The 22,701-nt window shown below is 49.4% G+C and overlaps 1 protein-coding gene across 1 annotated transcript in view; it reads right to left on the bottom strand.

Annotated features, from left to right (window-relative positions):
- Positions 1 to 22,701, bottom strand: part of LOC135909713 (P protein-like) — a 309,452-nt gene that overhangs the window by 254,755 nt on the left and 31,996 nt on the right. The window contains exons 4-5 of the mRNA XM_070535353.1: positions 10,046 to 10,301; positions 9,343 to 9,572 (exon numbers count right to left, since the gene is read on the bottom strand). Of these exons, the coding sequence (XP_070391454.1) occupies positions 9,343 to 9,572; positions 10,046 to 10,301 (486 nt within the window). The remainder of the gene's footprint in view (positions 1 to 9,342; positions 9,573 to 10,045; positions 10,302 to 22,701) is intronic.

The following is a 22,701-nucleotide window of genomic DNA, read 5'->3' as shown; positions in this document are numbered from 1 at the left end:
CCAATCTTCCCATGCGCCTAACGTAGTGTTTGCAGATATGTGCGAAAAGTGCTACGCAATTTGAGGAACTGATACATAAAAACAGTGAAACTGAATAAGGAAGTTGAGTTTTCGCACGCTTCGGATGTATTAGGACTGACTGTTCTTTACTGATGATTCATCGACAACGCCCAGGTCATGCGGCTGCTTCCAAGCTAGCATGCAGGCTGCGTTACGGGACCACGCTGTCAGCTTTCACCACCATAGCCGTGGACATACGAGGCAACTTTCGTTTGTTAATCATCGATAGTTATAAGTATCGAAGTGAAAAGTCGGGACTCCGACACAGGTTGCGTTGCTGGCTCTTTTTACTTTTTTCATCATCATCAGCCTGGTTATGCCCACTGCTGGGCAAAGGCCACTCCCACTTCTCCAACTACCCCGGTCATGTACTAATTGTCGCCATGTTGTCCCTGCAAACTTACTAATCTCATCCGCCCACCTAACTTTCTGCCGCCCCCTGCTACGCTTCCCTTCCCTTGGAATTCAGTCCGTAACCCTTAATGACCATCGGTTATCTTCCCTCCTCATTACATGTCCTGCCCTTTTACTTTTTTATTGACATATTAATTACTGAGCGCGTCGCCGAACGATGTGGACACATATGCAAGGGGACGCTAATTAAACGCATCGGCATTTCATCTCGCTCGGCTCATCTACCTTGAATGTGTACCCGCAGCAGGTATACCTCCTCAATCATGCATATCGTGACGCGACCGCAATACGCATAATTGTACGACGTCGTAACATGTGACCGCGCACAGTGGGACACAAACGAGCCCCCTCATTGCTTGCGCGCCAGAAGGTCGCTACAGAAAAAAAAAATAACCGCCGTAATATGCAGCTTACGCGCGTTGCAAGGAAGTAATCTGGCGTCGAAGCACCGCTGCGTCAAGCAGAAAAAGAAACGTTGCCGTTGCTGCTGTTTGCATACATCGCGATCGTTAAGTGCATATCTGCCAACTTCAGACTATTTAGTGTGCAAAATGCCGGAAAATGAACGAGGGGTGTGGGCTGGGGGGTGGGGTGGGGGGGTCAGTATGTCCGGATCTCCTGAGCTCCCACCCCTCCGCATCCTCCCAATTATCTTAAAATTCTCACGAAGTGCAATTTCAATCACTCCTATTATTTATGTCCGTTCGTGTGGCAGAATTTTAATGCCACAGCAGTTGTCTGTTCGACACTGGGTTTGCCTTGTCCGTCTGTTCGTCCCGTCCATCCATTCCTGTGCAATGACGACCGCCTCTACGGGAATTTGAAGCTAAGTCAGTTAAGCAGTGTGCACGTAGGAGTCTAGCGCGCTAATGACACAGCTGTCGCGCAGCAACAATGCTGGGAAATTTGCTGAAGGGCTATGCGCTCCACACAGACTCTGAGATCAGTGTCGTTTGTGCAAGCACTTCAGAGGCCAGAACGAGCTACGCTGTAGCGGACAAGGATTATGTTACGTGCATCGCTGGTACATAAATCTGCTGTTTTATTGCACTCGCCCACTACGGGGAACTGAACAAGAACCTAGCGGTTTGTGGAGGGGGATGGGTGCCGGTCATATGAAAATGTGTTAAAACTAAATAAGTCTAGCCTATTTAGACAGTGAGAGTATGACAGTACTAAAGTTTGCCAATTTACGTAGTTCAAATTCCACAACATGCATTACTATGTGGTACAGAAAGGAAATAACCCATTTTTACATCCCATAAAGAAAGAAGTAAGATATTATATCAATTTACACTACTCTTTATGTATTATCACAGAAATATAGTTACATATCGAATATAACATATGTTCTTTCCCGTATTTTTACTGTAAATTAACACATTTGAATACGAAAGCCCCCCCTCTCCATTAACAAACCGCCCTATAACTCGGGTTCTTGACCAGCAGCCCGCAGTGGGTGGCTTTCAGGGTGGCATACGCCCCTGCATACGCAGTGGCGTATGCAGGGGCGGTGGGTGAGCCTTTAGCGTCATTTCTATCCGCGTGCAAGCGACGCTTGGTCTTGACTTGAGAGAGAGAAGGCTTGACTGGCGGCCCGCCTACCGCACGCTACTCCAGGTGAATGCGATGATAAATGAAATGTTATGTGCCTGTATTGACTTTGTCAGCGACGTTATTTCACTAGCATGCGGCTTTGACTGAGCGCACGTAGCTCTCTCGCTGTAAAAATAAAGACCAAGCAATTACTAGCTACAAGAAGACAGCCGAATCTTTGGCGCTGGAAGTCGTATGAGCGTTAAAGATCGCTTCCGAAAGAGATAAACAGCAAAAGTAAAGAAGGTGACTAAGGTGACCTTGAAAGCAAGAAGAAGAGACTTCGGCACAAGAGACGAAGGAAGGGTATACCGCCGAAGACGCGGTTTAATCTAATAAGTTGGGGGGGGGGGGGGGAGGATAGGCAAATAATCGGACGCAGTAGAACGTTTCTAACTACAAATGAGAAAAGTAGGGCGCAGTCGCTGGAACGAGGGTACCTTCATGCAAGTCTTGTGCTTGAATGCAGAAGCTAAAACGTTAAGAAGACCGTGACAATCGGTCGCAGTGGTACTAGAATTTCGTCTGTGACGATAACGTGTATGAGAGTTACCTACTATGCCTAATAATCTGTCAGGGGAACGGGTTCTAACAAGAAAGAAACGAAGCGGCGAAATAAGAACTCTACCAACTAACCCAGGTGTTTTGCGCAAGATTGCACACGCCAGAGAAAAGCCTGCAATTACGCAACACGAAGCCCACATGTATTGGCAAAATTCACCGGATTAGTTTCCGAATGTAATGTAGTTGGACGACAAAAACCGTCTAATACCGTAAGAAAATAAGAACGTTTTCTCTTGGCAGAATCTTAAAAAAAGACGTTTATGAACGAAAAAAATTACAACCGTTCCACTCTGGGAAGATGGAATGGCAGCGAAAGCACTTCGCTTTTCGTTTGAGAGCTTTGTCTGTCGTCAGCTTTCATTGATTGAATGACTGTTGCCGTGCGCCGCTGTGAAGAAGAGCGAAGACATTCGGGTGGCCGAGGAGTTCTACGCCATGATACGAATGACGAATGTCGAGAAACACGAGAATATTTGCCGCGAATTTGTGGGAACGTACGAGACAGTACCTGAAGCGCACGGTCCCAATTAGTCACATCTCGTACATTTCCGATCCTCGTCAGGTCGTCCTCACAGGCGGTCGCACACCCTGCAACTACATGCGAAATGTTTGTCCAGAAAGACTGGTCGGAACTTTGCATCCGCACCTTTGAAGTCGTGCATTCGGTTCATCTGGTACCTCTGCCGACGTATTGCGTTGCGAGTCTGGCTTCGTTGCTCGTTCGGAGGTGCCCGGGCTCGCGATTGTCGTTTTCGTTCAGCATCGCGGGAACGTTCTTCGTCGGTGGTCGTTTCGTGCCGGCGCCGTTGACGTTCTCGTTGCTGTTGCCGCCTCGTAAGCATGCTTTCTTGTTTTTCAAGAACATCTGTTCTTACCCGTGTACCTGGAGGTGAGAATAATATTTCAAGGGCGCGTTGCAGGTTCCCGAGCCCACACGGGTATGTGCCAGTGAGCTTGGACCCTTTCTGCACTATCACCAGGATCGGCCCACGTAATGATTTTTTTCTGTTGACGGACGCCGAAAAAAACTACGAAAGGTCAGCTTTCGCTCTAAAGACAGACAAGCGAATGAAACCATAAAAAAATGAAGGGCGCTTAAGCTTCGCCTTTAAGAGTGAAACCACGCGATATCATTCAAAGGTCCCTGAGTGCTTCTCTCGCTTCCCGGCAACTGTAGCTTATGTAACCGCAGTGTTTACCGGGAAACACTGGCGGCGAACGCTACGCACTAAGGGGAGTTTTGTGGTTTTTTTCCTTTTTTTTTTCTTTTTGATGGTGTGCAAGGAACCGAGGGGATCGCGCCGCTCCTACTAACAGACTTCAAACGGCTGCTGGAAAACGCGTTAAAAGAGGTTTGTGTTTGAGTTTCCGCGTAACAGAATTGTTTTCTCGTACATCAAAATTACATTCCGACGCTATCATGTCCGTAAGTTGTGCGCACGATGTACTTTACCATTTTTCTACGTATCTTACTTTGAGAAATTCAATTAGTTTCCCTTCGCCGCATGGAGGGCCTGCGTGGTGTGCGCATTTCGAAATTCCCTGTACCAGAGCGACGTCCGACGCGGGACGCCGGATTTTCTGCAACGTGGGGCCCTCAACGCTCTTGCGTTAAAGTGGTATACCCATCCAAAAAACGTTGCAGCACAGCGCAACGGAGTACAAGATGGATTTTCGGGCAGCCCAAGGAACGCAATGCCGTATACGCAACATTTGAAGTTGACACGCGTCAAGCTCAAAAGCAAAGTAAAGAAAGGGCCGTATATTCTTAAAGATTCTTTTCATATTCGATTTTTTCTGCCTTTCTAAATCACGAAATTGTTACTTAAAGCTGTGAGCCAAAGTCAAGCCACGTTGTCGGCCATGCGCATGCAAAGGAACACACGCAAGAAGAAAAGCCCAAGCGGAGTTTGCGTTCTGCGCACTCGTGGTGCCGCTGCAGGCGTTGCTCTTCGGCACGCTGTGCCGCATGAGTGCAGTGTTTGTAAAGTGTATACTTGGGGAGGCGGCGCCCAGCGGTGATGAAGTGGCGACGGATGACATCGTGCCCCCCTGGATGTGGCGGACGTGGAGTAGCAAAGACGACTCGGGCGAGACTCATTATTGAATAAAGTTTTCTGCGTCTTCGTTATCATTTTCATCACGTCATTCTTCCCCATTTTCACCGCCACCACCGCCATCATCAACACCATGATCTTGCTAACCTTCCGCGGGCTTCGAAAGAAGCCGCACCCCCGCTATCGCCGGGATCAGCTACTCGGCGGAACTTATGATAAGAAAGGGACAGGATCGGTAGAAAAGAATCCTTATAGAATTAAGACCGTGAAATATCACCAACACAAGTCTGCAGTCAATTGGGGATCCCTATTCAGGAAGGATTTCTTACGCTATACCAGTCCGTGAGAACAGAAATACCAGCTAATAGCGAAAGCGAACTACTATTAGCGAGGGCAACCGAACGAAGATCAATCAACTATGACGAGCGAAGAGGTTTCTGAATTCGACCCTTCGTGTTTCGGGGTTCTTTTTTTTTTTGCGTGGCCTGAACAAAACAGCACACCACAAGGCGGCGCGTCACTGCGCATCACAAACGCATCAGCCTCTGACGGCCTCGTTTTACGAGTCTGTCACTCCAGAACGAGCGAGGAAGGCGAGAGAAAAAAAAAATTCCTTCCCATGCTCAGAGGCCCGGTTCGGTTTCCCCAGGCAGACCACGAGACACAGTGCTCTGTAATTGCTTTTTTTTTTCTTTTCCTCCGTCTATTTCATGCGCAAATGTCTGCTACGAAGGTGCGCGTTACTTCTTGCGCAGTACAAAAATCATCGCAGTTGCAAAAGAAGGAAAAATGAGTAAATAAATAAACCCGCGAGACGACCAGCCAGAAAGACAAATTGCCGCTTCTGGTTCGGTCATACGTCAGTATAAGGCTCACCTCGCAATAGAAGGCAGCACTACTCTCATGCAAATGCGCCTCTTGTTGGCATTTCCTTTCTGAGTATTGTTTCTTTCTTATTTGAGGAGCGGTGAAGCAAAGCTACGCCATACCCACAATATTAGAGCTGACACGTCTCATCCCTTCGCAAGAGCTGCCAAGTACCGCGAGCAGCACGTACGAGTATCTTGCGGCATTTATTCTAGGTTCTTCTTTTTTGTTGTTGAACGTTTTATGCGCGATCCCATGGAGCGCGTGACGTTCTCTGCATGTATAACGAACTGTTCGCCACACTTCTGCTGGTGCTTTACTCCGATTACTTTCGGCACGAAAAACGATGGCCGCGCACCGGGAATCCCAGCATACTTTACGTGCCGAGACCGTACTCCGTCGCACAAGGAAAGTGCGTCTCGTGCTGAAGCTCTAAATCAGGATCCGAATTTACAACTCTTTCTCCTGTTTCGGTGGTCAGCGGTGATCGAACTTTTCACCGCCCGTAAAAAAGGCACAGATGCTTAGAGCGCCGGCTCTCGGGCAACCTATAGTAGCGGGGCGTGTTAAACGCCGAACGCAAACTATAATTAGTTCTCAGAGACGAACGTGCTGTCGCACGAGAGCTTTGGAGCGTGTGAAGGTTCAGAATGCAGTGGCGAAGCACTGGGGAATGACAGCCCTCCTTTCTCAACACGCCGCCCCTTTCCTCTTGTGGCGGCGGCGAGAGAGGAGGATGGCAGCCGCCTTCCACGCCGGCGCATCGCGCCACACATGGGCGGCAGACTCTGTTCTTTGCATTTCATGTCTTCTGCTTCCATATCCACGCGACACTGAAAGGACGTGCGGTAACAGACCTCTGGAAGAGCGAAAGAGACGAGCAGGCGGTAGTTTTCACTTGCTCATGTGCTCGAATTGGGCGAAGTCAATTTTGAGGTTGGGCCAAGTCAATTTCGGGAGTGGGCCAGGTCGGTATTGATCGTGGGTCAATTCAATTTTCGAATTGGGCAAAGCCGATGTTGGGGTTGGGCCAAGTCCATTTTGGGAGTGGACCAAGTCAATTTCGGGAGTGGGCCAGGTCGGTATTGATCGTGGATCAACTCAATTTTCGAATTGGGCAAAATCATGTGTGTGGGCCATCCCATCCGTCCGACGCCGTGAATTTTCATCGTGGGATTTCGCACTTGGAGCCGCAGCAGTTGCAGCGCCGCGAACGTGACGTCATCACTCGGTCGCGTGGGTTTGGGTGCCGTCGGATGTTAACGTCAGACGGAATCCGGATTTTCCGCTTCACTGGGGCATACAGTACTTGCCCATTAACATTTGCCGCCATGGCCGAGAATAAAAACGGCGTACGTTTTTTTTTAGCATCGGAGAATCCATGTACGCACGTTTCGCCGGAAGGATCCATTCATCCCGTTATCAGTCGTGCACGTGCTCGGTTTTCCTGCCTTTTCACAGGTGTCGAAAGCGACAGCGCGATACGCGGCGGCTCGCTCCCAAAAATAGAATACGCTGGACGGTTCATCCATCCCTAACTTTGCACGAGATCCGGTGCGGTCGTTCGGTGGCGACGACCTTCTGCTTCAAAGCACAATGTTCCGAATACTAGGCAGTACGCAGCTGGGGCATCATTTAACTTCGCAGGAAATAGTGCCCGCGGGCTTAAGAGATTGCCGTATGCAGGGGCGGGAAATTAATTACATAAATATCACAACGCCACTTTCTCTCCTGCTTGGCACCAGTGCGGACGGAAGTGCGCTGGAAGGCATGATCGCAAGTCGCGCTGGTGCCACCGATAATAGGGGCTATTTATGGCAGGCCGAAGCAGTACCCTATAAAAGAGGACACAGACAGTCCATATATATATATATATATATATATATATATATATATATATATATATATATATATATATATATATATATATATATATATATATATATATATTGTATACTATCCGTAGATGAACTTCGTTAACAAGCCCATTTCACTTACTATTTGTTGTGCATGATCCTCCAGAAATGTCCTTTATCAATAGCCTACAGACAATAATTATGATAATAGTGTACGGCCGGAAGTTTAAAAGCGGTCTATAGGCAGTCTACGGAATTCGTAGAAAAACGTTTGCATGATTTCCGTAGACAAAGTTTTTTTTTCCCTCTCATTACCAATAATAACTTACTCATAGTTATTTAGCGAACTAGTAAGTCACCATATACTTGAACTTGTTTCCTCTTACTTCCACACCCTGAACACGCGACACTCAACGCTTGGAACAATAATGTTTCATCCGTCGACAGTTTCGACGCCTTTTTAGTGGGAGATGTTCTCACTTCAATGCAAGATCCCAACGCAGTTTCTGCAGATCGTAATGCAATCGTAAGTGTATATTATAGTACGAAATTAGCGCGTACGTTTCAACTTCATCAGCGTTAAGTTCCTCGAGGCTCATCGACAGCAGCTATAACGGGGGTCCAGACTCTACGACCGAGCTTTGACCGCTAGCACAGACGGGACAAAAAAGCCGCACCCGAGCCTCTTTCCCCAGGCATCGTGTTATTTAATAAACGACAACAGTGTCACCATGACACAGAGCTCCGACGCCTTCCTTCGTTATCCAAGAGGATCCGAGAACGCCACGCTAACACGAGATTGACGATAAGCCACGACGTTATAGCCTCGAGGATCAGGATTTCATTGATTTCAACTTAATGGCCTTTCTAGGGGCCCCTTTTAACCCTTTCAAACGCCATATTCACGATGCAATAATGCGCCTCAAATATAGATAGGGAACAGCGTCGCCATTTCACTGAAGCTGTGAATGTACTTAAATGACGATCTATCGCAATTTCTGAGCATTCGATCATTTCGTAGCCAAGTACTCTGACGGCGATTTCTGATAGACGAACGGGTTCATCGGTGGAACTAGAGGTAAAGGGGGAAGGCGCGGCAACGGCTTCAATCGTGAGGCAGTGAGCCGAAATGCGTAAGTGATTACGGGTGTAAAACGCAAAACACGCCGGTGTAAGAACCATCCGGATTGATCGCAGGATTAGCCGGACCGACAACCACGTCCAATGAGTTCCCGGTATATAGCTTCCATGAGTACGAGGAACCATCTTTATGACGCGTCTGTCGGCAGAACTTTCAGCCCAGCCTTCACTTAAGACCATGGGCTTTTACAGCGTCTTCGCCCGCGTAATTACGTGTTTATCAATAAAGAAGGAATCCGTCGCATTCAAGTGAACCAATGACTCTACATATGAGATCTTTAGCGCTTCTTTTCCTGGCTCTGAAACGGTCCAAATGTTAGGATATATATTGAAACCTGTGACGTCAGATTTACGTCGCGTCACTGTTGTTCTACCGAAAAATTCGAGAAAGGTAATTGTTAGCAATCAACTCTTTTTTTTTCGCCAAAGGAATGCAAACGCAGTTTCGAAAGACTACTTCATCAGTCAAAGCTAATGATTCTGCATAGAGTTTTGAGCACCGTCCCGACCGATCATCGGCTCAGAAGGCAGTGAAGGCACTTTTGTGTTTTCTCAGAACTTCTGGTTTGCTCGAGCGACTTTAACTGAAGTGCTGTCCGTACACGTACCTACACCTTCTCTCTCCCTTCTTTCTCTTCCCCTTCTCCCTTCCCCCAGTGTAGGGTAGCCAACCAGACTATTGACTGGTTAACATCCCTGCCTTCCTGTATTCTTCTCTCTCTCTCTCTTGAACCACCCAGAAACGCGGAGCTCGTAGTGAGAGGCGCATTTCGCAGGGCAATGCTCACTTGATGGTGGCCGGTGTCATGAGCAGTATGGTGGTGACGTTGTCCAGGAAGGCGGACACAAGCGCCGTGGTGGCGCACAGCGTCGTGACCAGGGGCCAGACCTGGCCGCGCGCCACGCGGAAAGCGACCACGGCCGCGTAGTCGAAGAAGCCCGTCTCGCACAGAATGGCCACCAGCACCATCATGCCGAAGAGCAGGCAGAGAGTCTCCACGTCCAGCCATGACATCACCTGCGCGCACGTCAATGCCGAAGCACTGTTAACTACCCGCCGACAAGAGGCGCAGAGACCTATTCCCCGAACATATCAAAGCGTCGAAGGAAGTCGCCCGCCAAGCAGATCCGACAATGTACGGGTTGTTGCAACTGTTATTTAGTCGAAATCGCACGTATACCCACGAGGGGGAATCGGCTGCAGATTTCGTGGTATACCCGGGTTCCATCCTTCTGAATTCAGTGACACATCGTTCGTTTGTCCACTTTCCATCTTGCACGTGCTTGGAGTTTAAGCCATGATAACCAGCGTATGTCACATTCCTCACCCAACACCTGGAGCAGCATCAGGCTGTCGGCTGCAGGCAACCATCTCAAGGTTTACGTTAATGACAGAATCTTTATCAAACCCGATCCACTTGGCCAATCACCCAATGCGGGCTACGTGTATACGTGCGCCGTTTTCACAGCGATAAGCACGAACAACCGCACCTTGGCGAGGCTTGGCCGGTCCCCGATGAGCGCGAGGCACGCGATGGCTGCCGTGGCAGCCAGCATGGCGGCCAGCGTACGGTGCACCAGCTCGAACACGATGAGCACGTACAGGCCCAGCAGCACCGCTCCGCCCATGAGCAGCCCGAGCTGCGTGAGCTCAGTGAATGCACTCACGTCCACGCTGAGCGATACCTGCGGCACGCTAGCCACGTCCGATGACGACTCCAGGTGCACCTCCAGCGCGTAGCCACCCCTGCGCAAAGCACAGCCATTCTCACTGGCGCTCCTTCAAAAACATTTTGCGATGGTTTGTCCTGAAAGGGGCACGAGTATCTCAGTGGATGTCAGTTGTACTGCCCTTCGCAGAAAGCGCCTAGGCAACCTATAAATAAAAGTCAGAAAGACTTACCCGTTCTACGGACTCATCGGTTTCGGGGAATCGTCTTAGAATGTCCATATATATTATCTTGAGGAGCTTCCCACCAGTCCGCGCCAACTATGTTATCGCTGTGCCCTCAGCACTGCGTCTAAAGGCACTTCACGCCCTACATGACGTTCCTACTGCCTCGGTTTCACACGTGCGTTGTCGAGGATACAAGGGACGTATCACTGGCCGCGCCTGACCGCCGCCGTTGCCCGCTATGTCAGGACATGCCGAGACTGCCATGCAGCGACGGAAGACACCACAAACACGACGAGCGGGATTGCTGAAGCCAATCGAGCCACCTTGCCGACCATTCCAGCAGCTCGGAACGGGCTTGTTGGGGCCATTGCCGGCGTCAACATGCGGGAACAAGTGGATCGTCGTGGCTACAGGCTACGTTACCAGCTACGCCAAAATGAAAGCCGTACCCAAAGGTACCGCGGCACAAGTGGCGAAATTCTTCGTCGACAACATCCTGTTACGACATGGAACCCCAGAAGTCCTGATCACCGACATAAAACCTGCTTTTACGGCGGAGCTTACTCAAGCCATTCTGCAATACCGCCAGACGAGTTACCGCAGGACAACTGCCTACCACGTGTAGACGAATAGCCTTACAGAGCGCCTGAATAAGACCTTCGCCGATATGTTGTTAATGTACATCGGCGCCGAACACCACACACGGGATGCGATCCTTCCCTGCATAACATTCTCTTACAACACGGCGGTGCAAGAAACAGCGCAGATCAAGTCGTTCAATCTGGTTTACTGAAGGAACCCGACAGCGACTCTCGACGCCATGCTGCCTGCCACACGTTACCAACGAAGAGAATCTCGACGTCACCGCCTATCTCCAGCGCGCCGAAGCAGCACAACAAGGACGGACAGCCGACATCCATAATCTTCGACGATGCTACGTGGAATACCAGCCCGGCGACCGTGTTCGGGTTTGGAGCTCCATACGCCGGCGAGGACTTAGTGCGAAACTTTTGCGACGCTACTTCAGACCCTACAAGATCGTCCGCCTTATTGGCGCACTGGTCGTGCCAGACGGCATTTCGCAATCACAGCGGCGACGCGCACGACCTGAAGTCGTCCACGTGGTGCGCCTTAAGCCTTTCTAATCCAGCTGGCGAACTCTGGGTCTTTGTTTCTCCGTTGCTTAATTGTTGTTCCTTTACTAAGGGCGCTTTTGTTTTTCGCTTTTGTGTTTGGAACATCCGGACGATGCTTTTTAAGAGGGGACCATTGACACGTGTACTTACTTATCTTTCTCCGGTGGCCGCTTTTCACCGGCTAACAAATGTTAAACGCTATCGCTCGATGCAGAACGCACCTGCATGTAACGGAAGTTTCTCTAATGTTCTCGATGGTTCTAAAGGGTGGATGTTGTCACCGAACCTTGTGTAAGCCGATAGTAAGCGCGACGCGAATTGTGTAGTACTTTCTGGAAGACACGCGGGAACAAATAATAATGCTGGAACCTTCGACGAGTCATATATAAAAGCAGACGTGGTTGACCCGCTGGATCAGATTTCGCCGATCGCCAACTGTGCTCGCCGCCGTCGATGCGCTTTGAGTGTCACTTGCTTTTGTGGGCACAGGTTACCCCAATAAAATGTTTCGTGGGGGGGGGGGGGGGGGGGGGGGGAAGAAAAGCAGAATGCAGTGATGTTAACCAGAATAACGTCCGGTTGGCTACACTACACCGGCGGAATGGGAAAGGGGAAAACAAAGATGACATTAAGAGAGAGGAGGGAAGGAAAGAAGGAAATCAGCGGTGAGTTCGCTGACGCGTGTGGGCTAATAGTAATTGCACTAATAGTCATAGACGTTCACACAAGCCCGTCGTCCTCAAGAAGCACAAAAGTGGGTACACCGCTTTATGGGCCGATGAGCGGTGGGGGCGGTGTTCCAGCAGCACCTGCCCGGAAAGCGGCCGATTGTCCACTTTTTGGAGAACGTTAACAAGTTTCTTTGTCTTTTCGCACTTTTGCTACCGTTTTCTCCGCCATCACTACAAAGTGACAGTGCTCTCTCTAGCTCTGATAATTCCAGGGATTGATAAAAACTCATCCACTACCAGATGAATTTCTGAGGCGTTTGCCCAGCAGCACATTTTATGTTTACTGGTGGATCTGCTTTTTTACGTCCCAACGCTAAATGAAAGTAGACGTTAGCGGTTGCCAAAGAGAACGTCATCAGCCTCGGCAGAACCATTTGCGAAACGCCAGGCAAACAAGGTACATTGCTGACAATAAATATTGGGCAATATATTCTGATTCAAAACCATCACTGGAGTCATTAGGCCAATATTGTTTTTATGCTAATTTCGGCTCACTCTCGTATGCGGTCGCAAAGACACTGGGCGTCGCTTCAATTTCCCGCCATCGAGTTCACTTTCAGTGGATACCCAGTCACATTAGTGTAACTGGAAACTAGGTAGCCGACCGACTGGTGGCTGGTGCTCACTTCTTGAATGCGATGACCCATCTGGAAATCGTCCTCATTGAAGGCGAAAATGCTCTAATTAAGCTGCGTAGTACACTGTATGGTTCGATTAACAAACCCAAAGACATTTCTGCATAAGGCAGGCCATGTTCCACGATCTTCAGTAAACACGAGAATTGATCGTACATTCGATACACTTCTGCACAGTTTACGACTGGACGTGGCCTACACACCGCGCTTCTTGCAACGCGTAAGAGAGCAGATAACCCCCAAATGCACCTACCGTGACACAACCGGTGGCATAGAAGAAACAAGGGGGGGGGGGGGGTGCCTGTATGGGGGGGGGGTGTCACATATGTCCGAAGACACCCCCCCCCCTCTTTCCGCCGGCTTGACTGGGCGTAAATGTAACGAATGCTCCCGTAACCAGCAGCCCGAGCTTTTGTACCCGATGTACGAGATGTGTGGTGCTGCACAATTGTGGGCTGCCGCTTTAGCAATATCCTTCGTGATAAATGCACGAATGTGCGGGCTAAAACATTTAATTCACTAAATGGTTTCTGTATAGTGTTCCATTTATCCGTTGTATATCATTTGTATTATTTTTGTATCAGTTTCGCTGTGTTGAATAAAAACACTGCCTCCCAGTCACAGCCAACCATCTCCTTATAATTTTGTTGTTTTTTTTTTTTGGCGTTTTCCTCTCTGTCATCTTTCTAACCCCTATCCCCCATCCCCACTGTAGGGTAGCAAACCGGAGACTCATATCTGGTTAACCTCCCTGCCTTTCTTCTTCATTCTCTCTCTCTCTTTCTCTCTTGTTGTTGCGTGGCTTCATGTCACAAACACAATGTTTTGTTCCAGCTGGACGGAATTTTATAAAAAGGCGAATTTTGGGAGTTTGGCGATATTCTTTGTGGCCACTAGAAACTCGGTATCGTTAAAAATGTGGCAGATAATTAATAAGGATATCTTAATTAACTGATTAATTAGAATTTATAGAGGAAACATTGCAACTCGGAAATTGAAGACCCAAAGTCATATTATTAACTCGACAAAAACTTCTCTAAACAAAATCGTCTTGGATGCTAGAGCCTGCTGTACTTTGGCATTGCGGGCGGTCCAGTATGGCAACACTAAAAGAAATATGAAATAGTGCGCCAGTGACGTCGATATCTCCATCCTCTCTATTGCGAGTGCAGACCACCAGTAGCGCAAGCACTGGCACGGGCTTCATTGCGGCCTTCTATTTTTTTTTAATTTTTTTTCTGCATGGTGACGCCAGGATTCGACGCGAAGCGTGCTCTATTCCGTTCCCACTCTTGTGGTGGTACCACAGCTCAGATAATCGCGTTTGCCTCCAGCAGCAAATAAATAAAAGGCTTTATGAATCAAGATGAAGAGAACTCGTAATTGCCATAGCATTGGCGCCTGCGCAGTAAGGAAGCAGGTGGCGTTTTCTATTAGGGTGGGGAGATCATCATCACTGACACTGGCACGCCGTATTACCGATGACAATTTTCTTGATGTTATTGTTGGTCAACATATGACTGTCGGCCATCAAAGTTGCTAATGTAATATTGCCGCTAAAATCGCTAATTAACACTTTATTAAATGCTTTTGTTACTTGTGACCCATATTTTCCCCGGTGCTGCATTTGCATTGGCTGCCAATTCCTTACAGTCTGACAGCATATGTGCAAATGCGCTTATCACAAGTTATCACTGCAGTGCACCCTGTGTTATTTGGCGCAGAAAATAAAACAGCGCGTATAGCTGCTACATTCGCGATCTCTGGGAACGAAAGTGAAAGGGGGGGGGGGGGGGCTGACATGTGCGGTATTGAAAGCGGCTTTGCTGGTGCTAAAGCATCACCCACTCCTACCCCCACTCCTCGAAAGATTTCGATATCCTAGTTTTCCTGACTACACTCAATGGGGGGCTGACAGAATACTTATGGGTTCCGGGTGCCCGACGACCTAGCTACCCCACTGGACGCCCCACACCCTTCTGAAGACACTTCCTCATAGACTTGTTCACAATATGGTCAAAAGCGAGTGAATTCTCGCGATAAGGTGAGCCACTTGGACGGGCCTCGCTGAAAGCTTAGTACTGTCGGAACCAAGAGTCGCGTTCTCAAGGAGGGGGTGGGGGACCCCAGGAACACCTCGTGTATACTCGATTATGGCCTCTTTATCTGTTTATATTGATGTTTACAAGCCTATTGAGTGTGTAGACTATCCCGTGACAATTTATTAAATTGTGGCCTTGCACTTCCAATCGCGTACTGTTTATGTGATCTCAATAATTTAGTGATAAAGAAGAAACATAGCGAGCGCTTCACAGTAGTTTACAAAAGGTCTACACGGTGCCTAATGCCGCATTTCATGCATCCTCCGTAAAAATGGCGCACTTTAGGTGAAACCAATGCTTCTATTTCTTTTTTTCTTCTTCTCGTTCCCTTTATTTTATGACTCTTCCGTCCTACACTGCGTGCTTACATGCGGGAGAGGTCACATTCTAGAGATCGTCACCGGCAAATAATGAAGCAAACAGTTTGTCCCGGGAAACGCGCAAGGTGGAAAACATGTGCAGGAAAATTTCGCGCGGGAGAGCTCCTTCGCTCTCATTTCGCAGTGGGCCTTGCACGGGATCCCGCAACACGACCGGCTCAAAAAACATGTTGCCCCAAGAGCGACAATAAAAACGACAGCTGCGAGCGCACGTTTGGACGGCGCACGCGGAACATGGATACGGATCCGTATCCGGTTCCATTTTCCCAGCAACCGGTTCTGTGAGATCCTTGGGAAAATCAATGCCGTTTTAACGAAAGCTACAGCAGACGGCCCCTGTCATTGTTCGTGTTTTACTGCTAACGCTTTGGTTAAACGCAGCTCGTGCATTAACCAAGCCCTTCAAGGTCGAGCTTCAGCTCTAAGTTCATTATGAGTTAGCACGAATGCATTGTGTCACGAACGGTGCGTAGAGCACCCAAATGTTCCCTAATATTGATTGATTGATTGATTGATTGATTGATTGATTGATTGATTGATTGATTGATTGATTGATTGATTGATTGATACATATTTTAAAAAACGATATGCCGCCTACTATAATCCTGTATTATTATATAAATTTGTTACCAGACGAACGTCCGGTAGACCTACTTATCAATATTGCTATCCATCTATCTTGGGAACATGCGGGTTTTGATAGAGGATCCAATCAGATCCTATAAGAAAGGCCACGAAGCTCGCCCTAGGACTACCGACAACCGCCTCCAGTGACCGATTGCTTAGCATGGGAGTTCACAACTCCTGGGAAGAACTCGCGGAAGCGCACCTCATCAACCAGACCGAGAGACTCAAACTTACAACCACAGGCCGAACAATTCAAGGATATGCAACCAATCTAGAACACGATGGAGAACGCAAGGAAAAGATCACATCGAAGCTGCGAGAATGTCTACAAGTTTTTCAGATCCCTCGGAACATGCATCCAGAACACCATCGAGGCAGACGGATCGCCAGGCTAAACGCTATCAGACACAAGCACCGTAACGACCCGCAGGCGCGCTACGTGGATGCAGTCAAGTATCCGGGCCGAAACGCCTTCGCTATCAGCGTGACAGACTACAGGGGGACGACACTGGCGTTGGCGACAATGCTCGCCAAACGCGCGGAGACAGCTGAGGAGGCCGCTGTAGCACTCGCAACCCATACAAGCGAGGATGCCATGGTGGTCTTCACCGACTCTCAAACAGCGGCACGCAACTACATGAAAGGCAGGGTCTCCATCAAAGCGATCAACTTACTGAAACGTGCTGATACTCCTCCCCCTTATACTTGCGTCATGTGGGTTCCGGGACACGAGGGACTCTAGGGGAATGAAGCGGCACACACCGCGGCCCGCGCAAGCATCAACCGGGCTTCCGCGTACGACATTCTAGACAGGTCCCACCCACCCAAATCAGAGGAGGAAACGGAAACAATACCGTTAACTTACCAAGCACTGCTACAACACTATCGGCTTGGACGCAGGGTCTACCCGCCACCACATCCAAAACTAACAAGAAACGAAGGCACCGACTACAGGCGACTCCAGAGCAATACCTTTACCCACGGAAGCTTACTGCATCATTTCCACACGACGCTATACAGCTACATCTGTCCACACTGCAACGTGCCAGACACCCTGGCGCACCTCCTCATGCAATGCGAGAACGCCCGAGCAAGCATCACAGCGCCACAACTAATAGCAACAGACGCAGACCCAAACCTCCTCGCTGAAATGTGGGAGGCTGCGATCTCCAAGTCGCACCTGGTCGAGCATTTCGAACTCGTCGCCCAGGCACGGAGGGCGATCCAAGCCAGAGGGTTCCTGGAATAAGGGACCCTCCCACATCGACTGACAAATCACTACTTCAAATGAAACTCTGTCCCCAGAGAATACTCGGCTATCCTGAATCACTATAAGGGCAGCAGGAAGCGGTACCCCTCGCCGCATAGGTCTCTCACTAGAGAGGACTCCGTAGCTTGGAGGCTGCTACAGACGGGTGCATATCCGAACTTAAACACCCTCAGCAAAATACAACCCACACAGTACAGTGACAAATGCCCATGGTGCCAGGACACACCCACGCTCTACCATATAACGTGGGCCTGCCAGAAAACAAATGCGGCACCAATAATACCAAACCCGAGTGCGGAGCAATGGGAAGGAATGCTCTCCAGCGACCGTCAGGACGTCCAACTAGGGCTAATCTGACGGGCCCAGCTGGCAGCGGCATCCAGCGGAGCCCTGGACTAGGGGCAGACGGCCATTGCCAAGAAGATGGAAGACACCATCTGACTCCGCGAAATTCATAGAATTTTCTAGAGCTAAATAAACGTTTTTCCTCCTCCTCCTCCTCCTCCTCCTCCTCCTCCTCCTCCTCCTCCTTTCTCTCTCTCTTGTAGGTAATCCCCGTCAAAACGCGGCTGCGGCAGCCGGGATCGAACCAGCGACCTCGGGCTCAGCCGCGTAAGGCCATAGCCACTGGGATACCGCGGCAGGTTTGAAAGGTTTAGGACAAAACGTGCTAAAAATATATGCACTCCATACATTTATTTGCTCATATTGGTAAAAAAATTAGATAGTATCGTGAAGACGTAAATGTCCCCGATGAATATACCCCAATAATTGAACAAAGCGGTTACACCGTGCCTGACCCACCTATACTGTAACCGCATGGATGCCCGAATGCACGCAGTAACAATAAGTGGTTGAGGCTGTCTCAGCATCTCGGCAATCGGAGCTGTGTATTGCACACAAACGAGATTTCGAACATCATGAGAGCCCTTCCGAAACTTTCGAATTTGGGAACCCCTTGCGAAGCGCCTCTGTATGCACATTTCGATCTATACCGAAATGAGCGCCTTCCGCAGCTATAGAAAAGCTTGGTGTGCACTGTTGCGTGTATGTGTTTGCATGCACGCTTGTGCCTGTTCAGTGCCGCTGCATAGAGTGAACACAAAGCTGGTCTATAGACAAGTGGCGACATAGTGTGTGGAAATTGTAAACTACGGCTTACGTATTTCACGCAACCAGTCACTGAACCGCACACAAGCTTGGATAAACCGATGGCGTATGTTTGAAAACAAATAATAGGCGATCATACGCTCGCCCGAATAGCCAAACCGAACGGCATCAACGGGACAGGAAACCAGCCAGCAGATGTTCCTGACTCATTGATGCATGTGTCAATCGCAAAATAAATGAGGAAGTCGAGAAAAAGTAAAGAAAGCCAGGCGCAATACGTATTCTGTATACGGACGCGAAGTTAACAGCGCATAGTCGCGTGCATAGCCAAAACCACTTCCGGCGCGTGGCTTCTGAGTACAGACTATGCGCCTGTCCCGTCTCGCTTGCTATGTGTTGTCTTTTTCGGCGCTACAACCTTCTTCTGGTGCCAGAGAGAGAGTGAACTTTAATGAGCACCAGCAGTTCAGTCGGCTGGGCCTAGGCCTCCCACGATGGAACGTCGAGGTCTTGCCTCTTCACCGCTTCGTAGGCCAGCTGGGTCACCCAGAGTTGGTCGTCGAGATGGGAGCTGCGCAGGGCGGCGTGCCATCTCGACGAGAGGGTCACGGGATTAAGCTCTTGGTATTGATGTTTGCTCGTTTCCATAGCACGAGCTATGGAAAGAAGAATGATAGGTGTAACGTTAAGGGATAAGAAAAGAGCAGATTGGGTGAGGGAACAAACGCGCGTTAATGACATCTTAGATGAAATCAAGAAAAAGAAATGGGCATAGGCAGGACATGTAATGAGGAGGGAAGATAACCGATGGTCATTAAGGGTTACGGAGTGGATCCCGAGGGAAGGGAAGCGTAGCAAGGGGCGGCAGAGAGTTAGGTGGGCGGATGAGATTAAGAAGTTTGCAGGGGCGGCATGGCCACAATTAGTACATGACCGGGGTTGTTGGAGAAGTATGGGAGAGGCCTTTGCCCTGCAGTGGGCGTAACCAGGCTGATGATATTGATATTGATATATTGATATTGATGTTTGCACTCCCATAGCATGTGGGGGAGTGTTGCCGATTCAGTTTTACAGACCTTGCACGTCTGGCTCGGGTAGATGTCGGGGTATATAGCGTGATAGCGTCAAATCAAATTTTTTTAACCGGTCTGCCTCCCTACACTTTCCCTTTCATTCGATTCTATCACTTAAAGGGACTCTAAAGAGGAAAAATAATTTGAGCTGTAATAGTCACTAACCCTATTGTGTAAAAAAAGTCATCGACGATTACTATACTCCCTAATGCGAAATTTAAGCGCAGCTCTTACGTGTTTTCGTTCGCGACATATTGGCTGGCGCGGGCAATGTCTCACGCGGCACGTCGCAAACGGAGCGAAATGTGGCGCGACTGCCTCTCTGATCGGGAGATCGCGAGAGGCAGCACATGGGTGACGCGTGGGCGTGATTCACAGCAGCCGCCGCAGACAAACCTCCGCTCATGCAGCGCTTTGTTTCCATGCATGGTATCGCTGGGCGCGCTCGCTGCATGCGTTATCTATGGCGTCATCGGTAAACAGAGGACATCTCGTAGCGACCGTCACCGCAAAACCCTCTTGCGCGGCTCTACGATTTTCTTACGCTTTCGCCATACCTTCCTCCTCCGCTTTCCCCTCAGGCTCTCATCACTATTGCCGTCTTCCATTCCCCGCTGCCTTCCGCGTTCGCACGTTCGTCCTTCGCTGTGCTCGTTCGCTCGGTTAATTTGAGCACTTATTAGGGCAGAGGCTTGGTCGATTTGGCCGTTGTTCATAACGGCGGCGTTTGCGTAGCGCACGAAAGCAGGAAAGGAGGGACAGAGGCAAAAGCGCTCTTCACTCGTCTCTGTCGTTCCTTTCTCGTCTAGCAAGTACGTCGAGCAGCCATGGCCAGTGGAGTCCTGAGATGAGGACACCACCCACTCGACCTCAAGAGCAACGACCTCGGTGGTCCAAATAAATGTTCTCTCTCTCTCTCTCGTGCGCTACGCAAACAGCGCCGTTATGTACTTTGAAGACGCCGAGGGGCGCCGATCGACGCTCAACGTAGGAACGGGTGCCTAAGCAATGCGCTTTAATATTCACCAATTTTAAATAGAATTATTACTATTATTTGTTTTGAAAACGTATATGCATTAGACAGGAAATAGATTGAAAAGGATTGTCAATTGTCGCCACCGGAAGGGGCAACAATTGATCAGCTTCCCTTCGTCTTGTTGGACAACACTTGACTCCAATCAACCAAGAGAACAGGCTAGCTTCAGAAAGGGATATTCTGCAATGAATCACGTCCATGACACCAATCAGGTAATTGTGAAATCTGCGGAGTACGACCAACCTCTCTATATGACTTTCATAGATTATGAAAAGACATTTGATTTAGTAGAGATACCTACAGTCACAGAAGTAAGGGGGTTAACCGAGGGGCCCGATTTTTATTAGTCATATCATAAAAAGCCAACAAACAATGACACCAAAGACAACATAGGGGAAATTACTTGTGTTTTATTAAATGAAATAAAGAAACGATAAACTAATGCAAATTAACGTGGATGAAAAAACAACTTGCCGCAGGTGGGAACCGAACCCACAACCTTCGCATTTCGCGTGCGATGCTCTGCCAATTGAGCTACAGCGGCGCCGTTTCCCCATCCACATTCTTTGGTATTTATGAGCCCTAGTAGAATCCTGGGAGTGTTAGCCAGCGCCACCGCGAAATGCGAAGGTTGTGGGTTCGGTTCCCACCTGCGGCAAGTTGTTTCTTGAATGAGTAGGAACTAGTAGTGTGCTACTCAGCGCCGCGATATGCCACCTTCTGAAACTGTGTAGCCAATATCAGCCGCCAAGAAGTCATACCAGAAGCCGGAGTCATATGTTCGGCAAGAGCCGCAAGAGCGATATCGAAAAACGCGCTCTCGCGGACACGCGAGAACGGAAAAGCTGCGGGCGCACGCAAGATACCATGCGTGCTCCTGCGTACTGCGCATTGTTAAGAACGGCCCACTGAGATGCAAGTTTTGCCAGCCAGTTGCGACAGCGGTGTCAACTTGGAAAGCCACCGTTACGCTCTAGCCTCGGCGCCGTTGTGACTAAACGCGATCGGCGGACCAACTATTGTTACTGAACCCGCCACCGCCGATCTGATCTGCTATGAGCGGGGAGAGTTGCCGAGGGAACGTCTCCGGAGGCCCCTTCCCACGCGCCGTTCAAGACGCAAGACAATGGACAACCGGCGGCCGCGCTGCGGGGGTCAGCTCGGGGAATCGGATGTGCCGTTCCTGACGTCAGCTCCGAGTTCTGCGAAGGCCGTCTGACGTCGGTTGGAAACCGTGAACCTCGCGCAAAGAGGTATGTGTGTAAGCCCTCGTCTACGGTGCCTGGTCGAACGTTCCCCTTACCTTGGGATCGAGGGAGGACTGAGTGTTTAGAAACCGCTGTTGTGCGGCTGCTCAGTGTACTTTCTCTCGCAGTCATGCTAGACTGATGAACTGCAACCTCCTTATGTAGATACTGTAAATAAACCCATATTCCTCGTTCTCGATGAGAAGCAGTCCTTCCCTTCAGCAACGTCCCCAGCGTAGATAAGTTGGACGATGGCATCGGCCAGCTATCATCTAATTCATGCCCGACTCCAATCTTGACAACTGGTTACGAGCAGAAGGATTGACCTTCCAATCCTTACAGCATGCACACTGACTCCTCCGCGGGTTTGCTGCCTACGCAGTGCTCCTGCGGACGCCGAACTATAGCTGTCTATTGGCTACACAGTTTCAGAAGGTGGCATATGGCGGCGCCTAATAGCACACTAATGGTTCCTGCGCGTGCAAGTCAGCAATCCCCTCCTCAACTTTTGCGTCCGGCCAACTATCACCGTATCGTGTGGGCGCGGTTCACTACGCACGCACAACCACGCGCGCTGCGTCCATGGTTGGTTGCGGGCGCCCAACTAAAGCTGCCTAATATCTTAATGCTTTTACGGTCCTGCCGAGAAATCATATTCGTCGCTAGCTCCGTTACAAATATAAAAGAAGCCCGCGTCGAAGTTAGCGTTTCGGCAGACACAAAAACATTTGGGTGCGGGAAACTACGTTGCAGTGGGCACGTGTATACGCAGCTCTGTGAAAGGGATCAATGCAAATCGCCTAAAGTGACTTGCAAGAGACCGTAACATTTTCTGTGTTTTCAGTCCCACGCAAATATTTCATTTAACTATAGCATGTCTGGATGCTGTCAGCAGCGTAACAG

Source organism: Dermacentor albipictus, chromosome 3, assembly GCF_038994185.2.
Source record: "Dermacentor albipictus isolate Rhodes 1998 colony chromosome 3, USDA_Dalb.pri_finalv2, whole genome shotgun sequence".
NCBI lineage: Eukaryota > Metazoa > Arthropoda > Arachnida > Ixodida > Ixodidae > Dermacentor > Dermacentor albipictus.
This window is presented reverse-complemented; position numbering and strand designations above follow the sequence as displayed.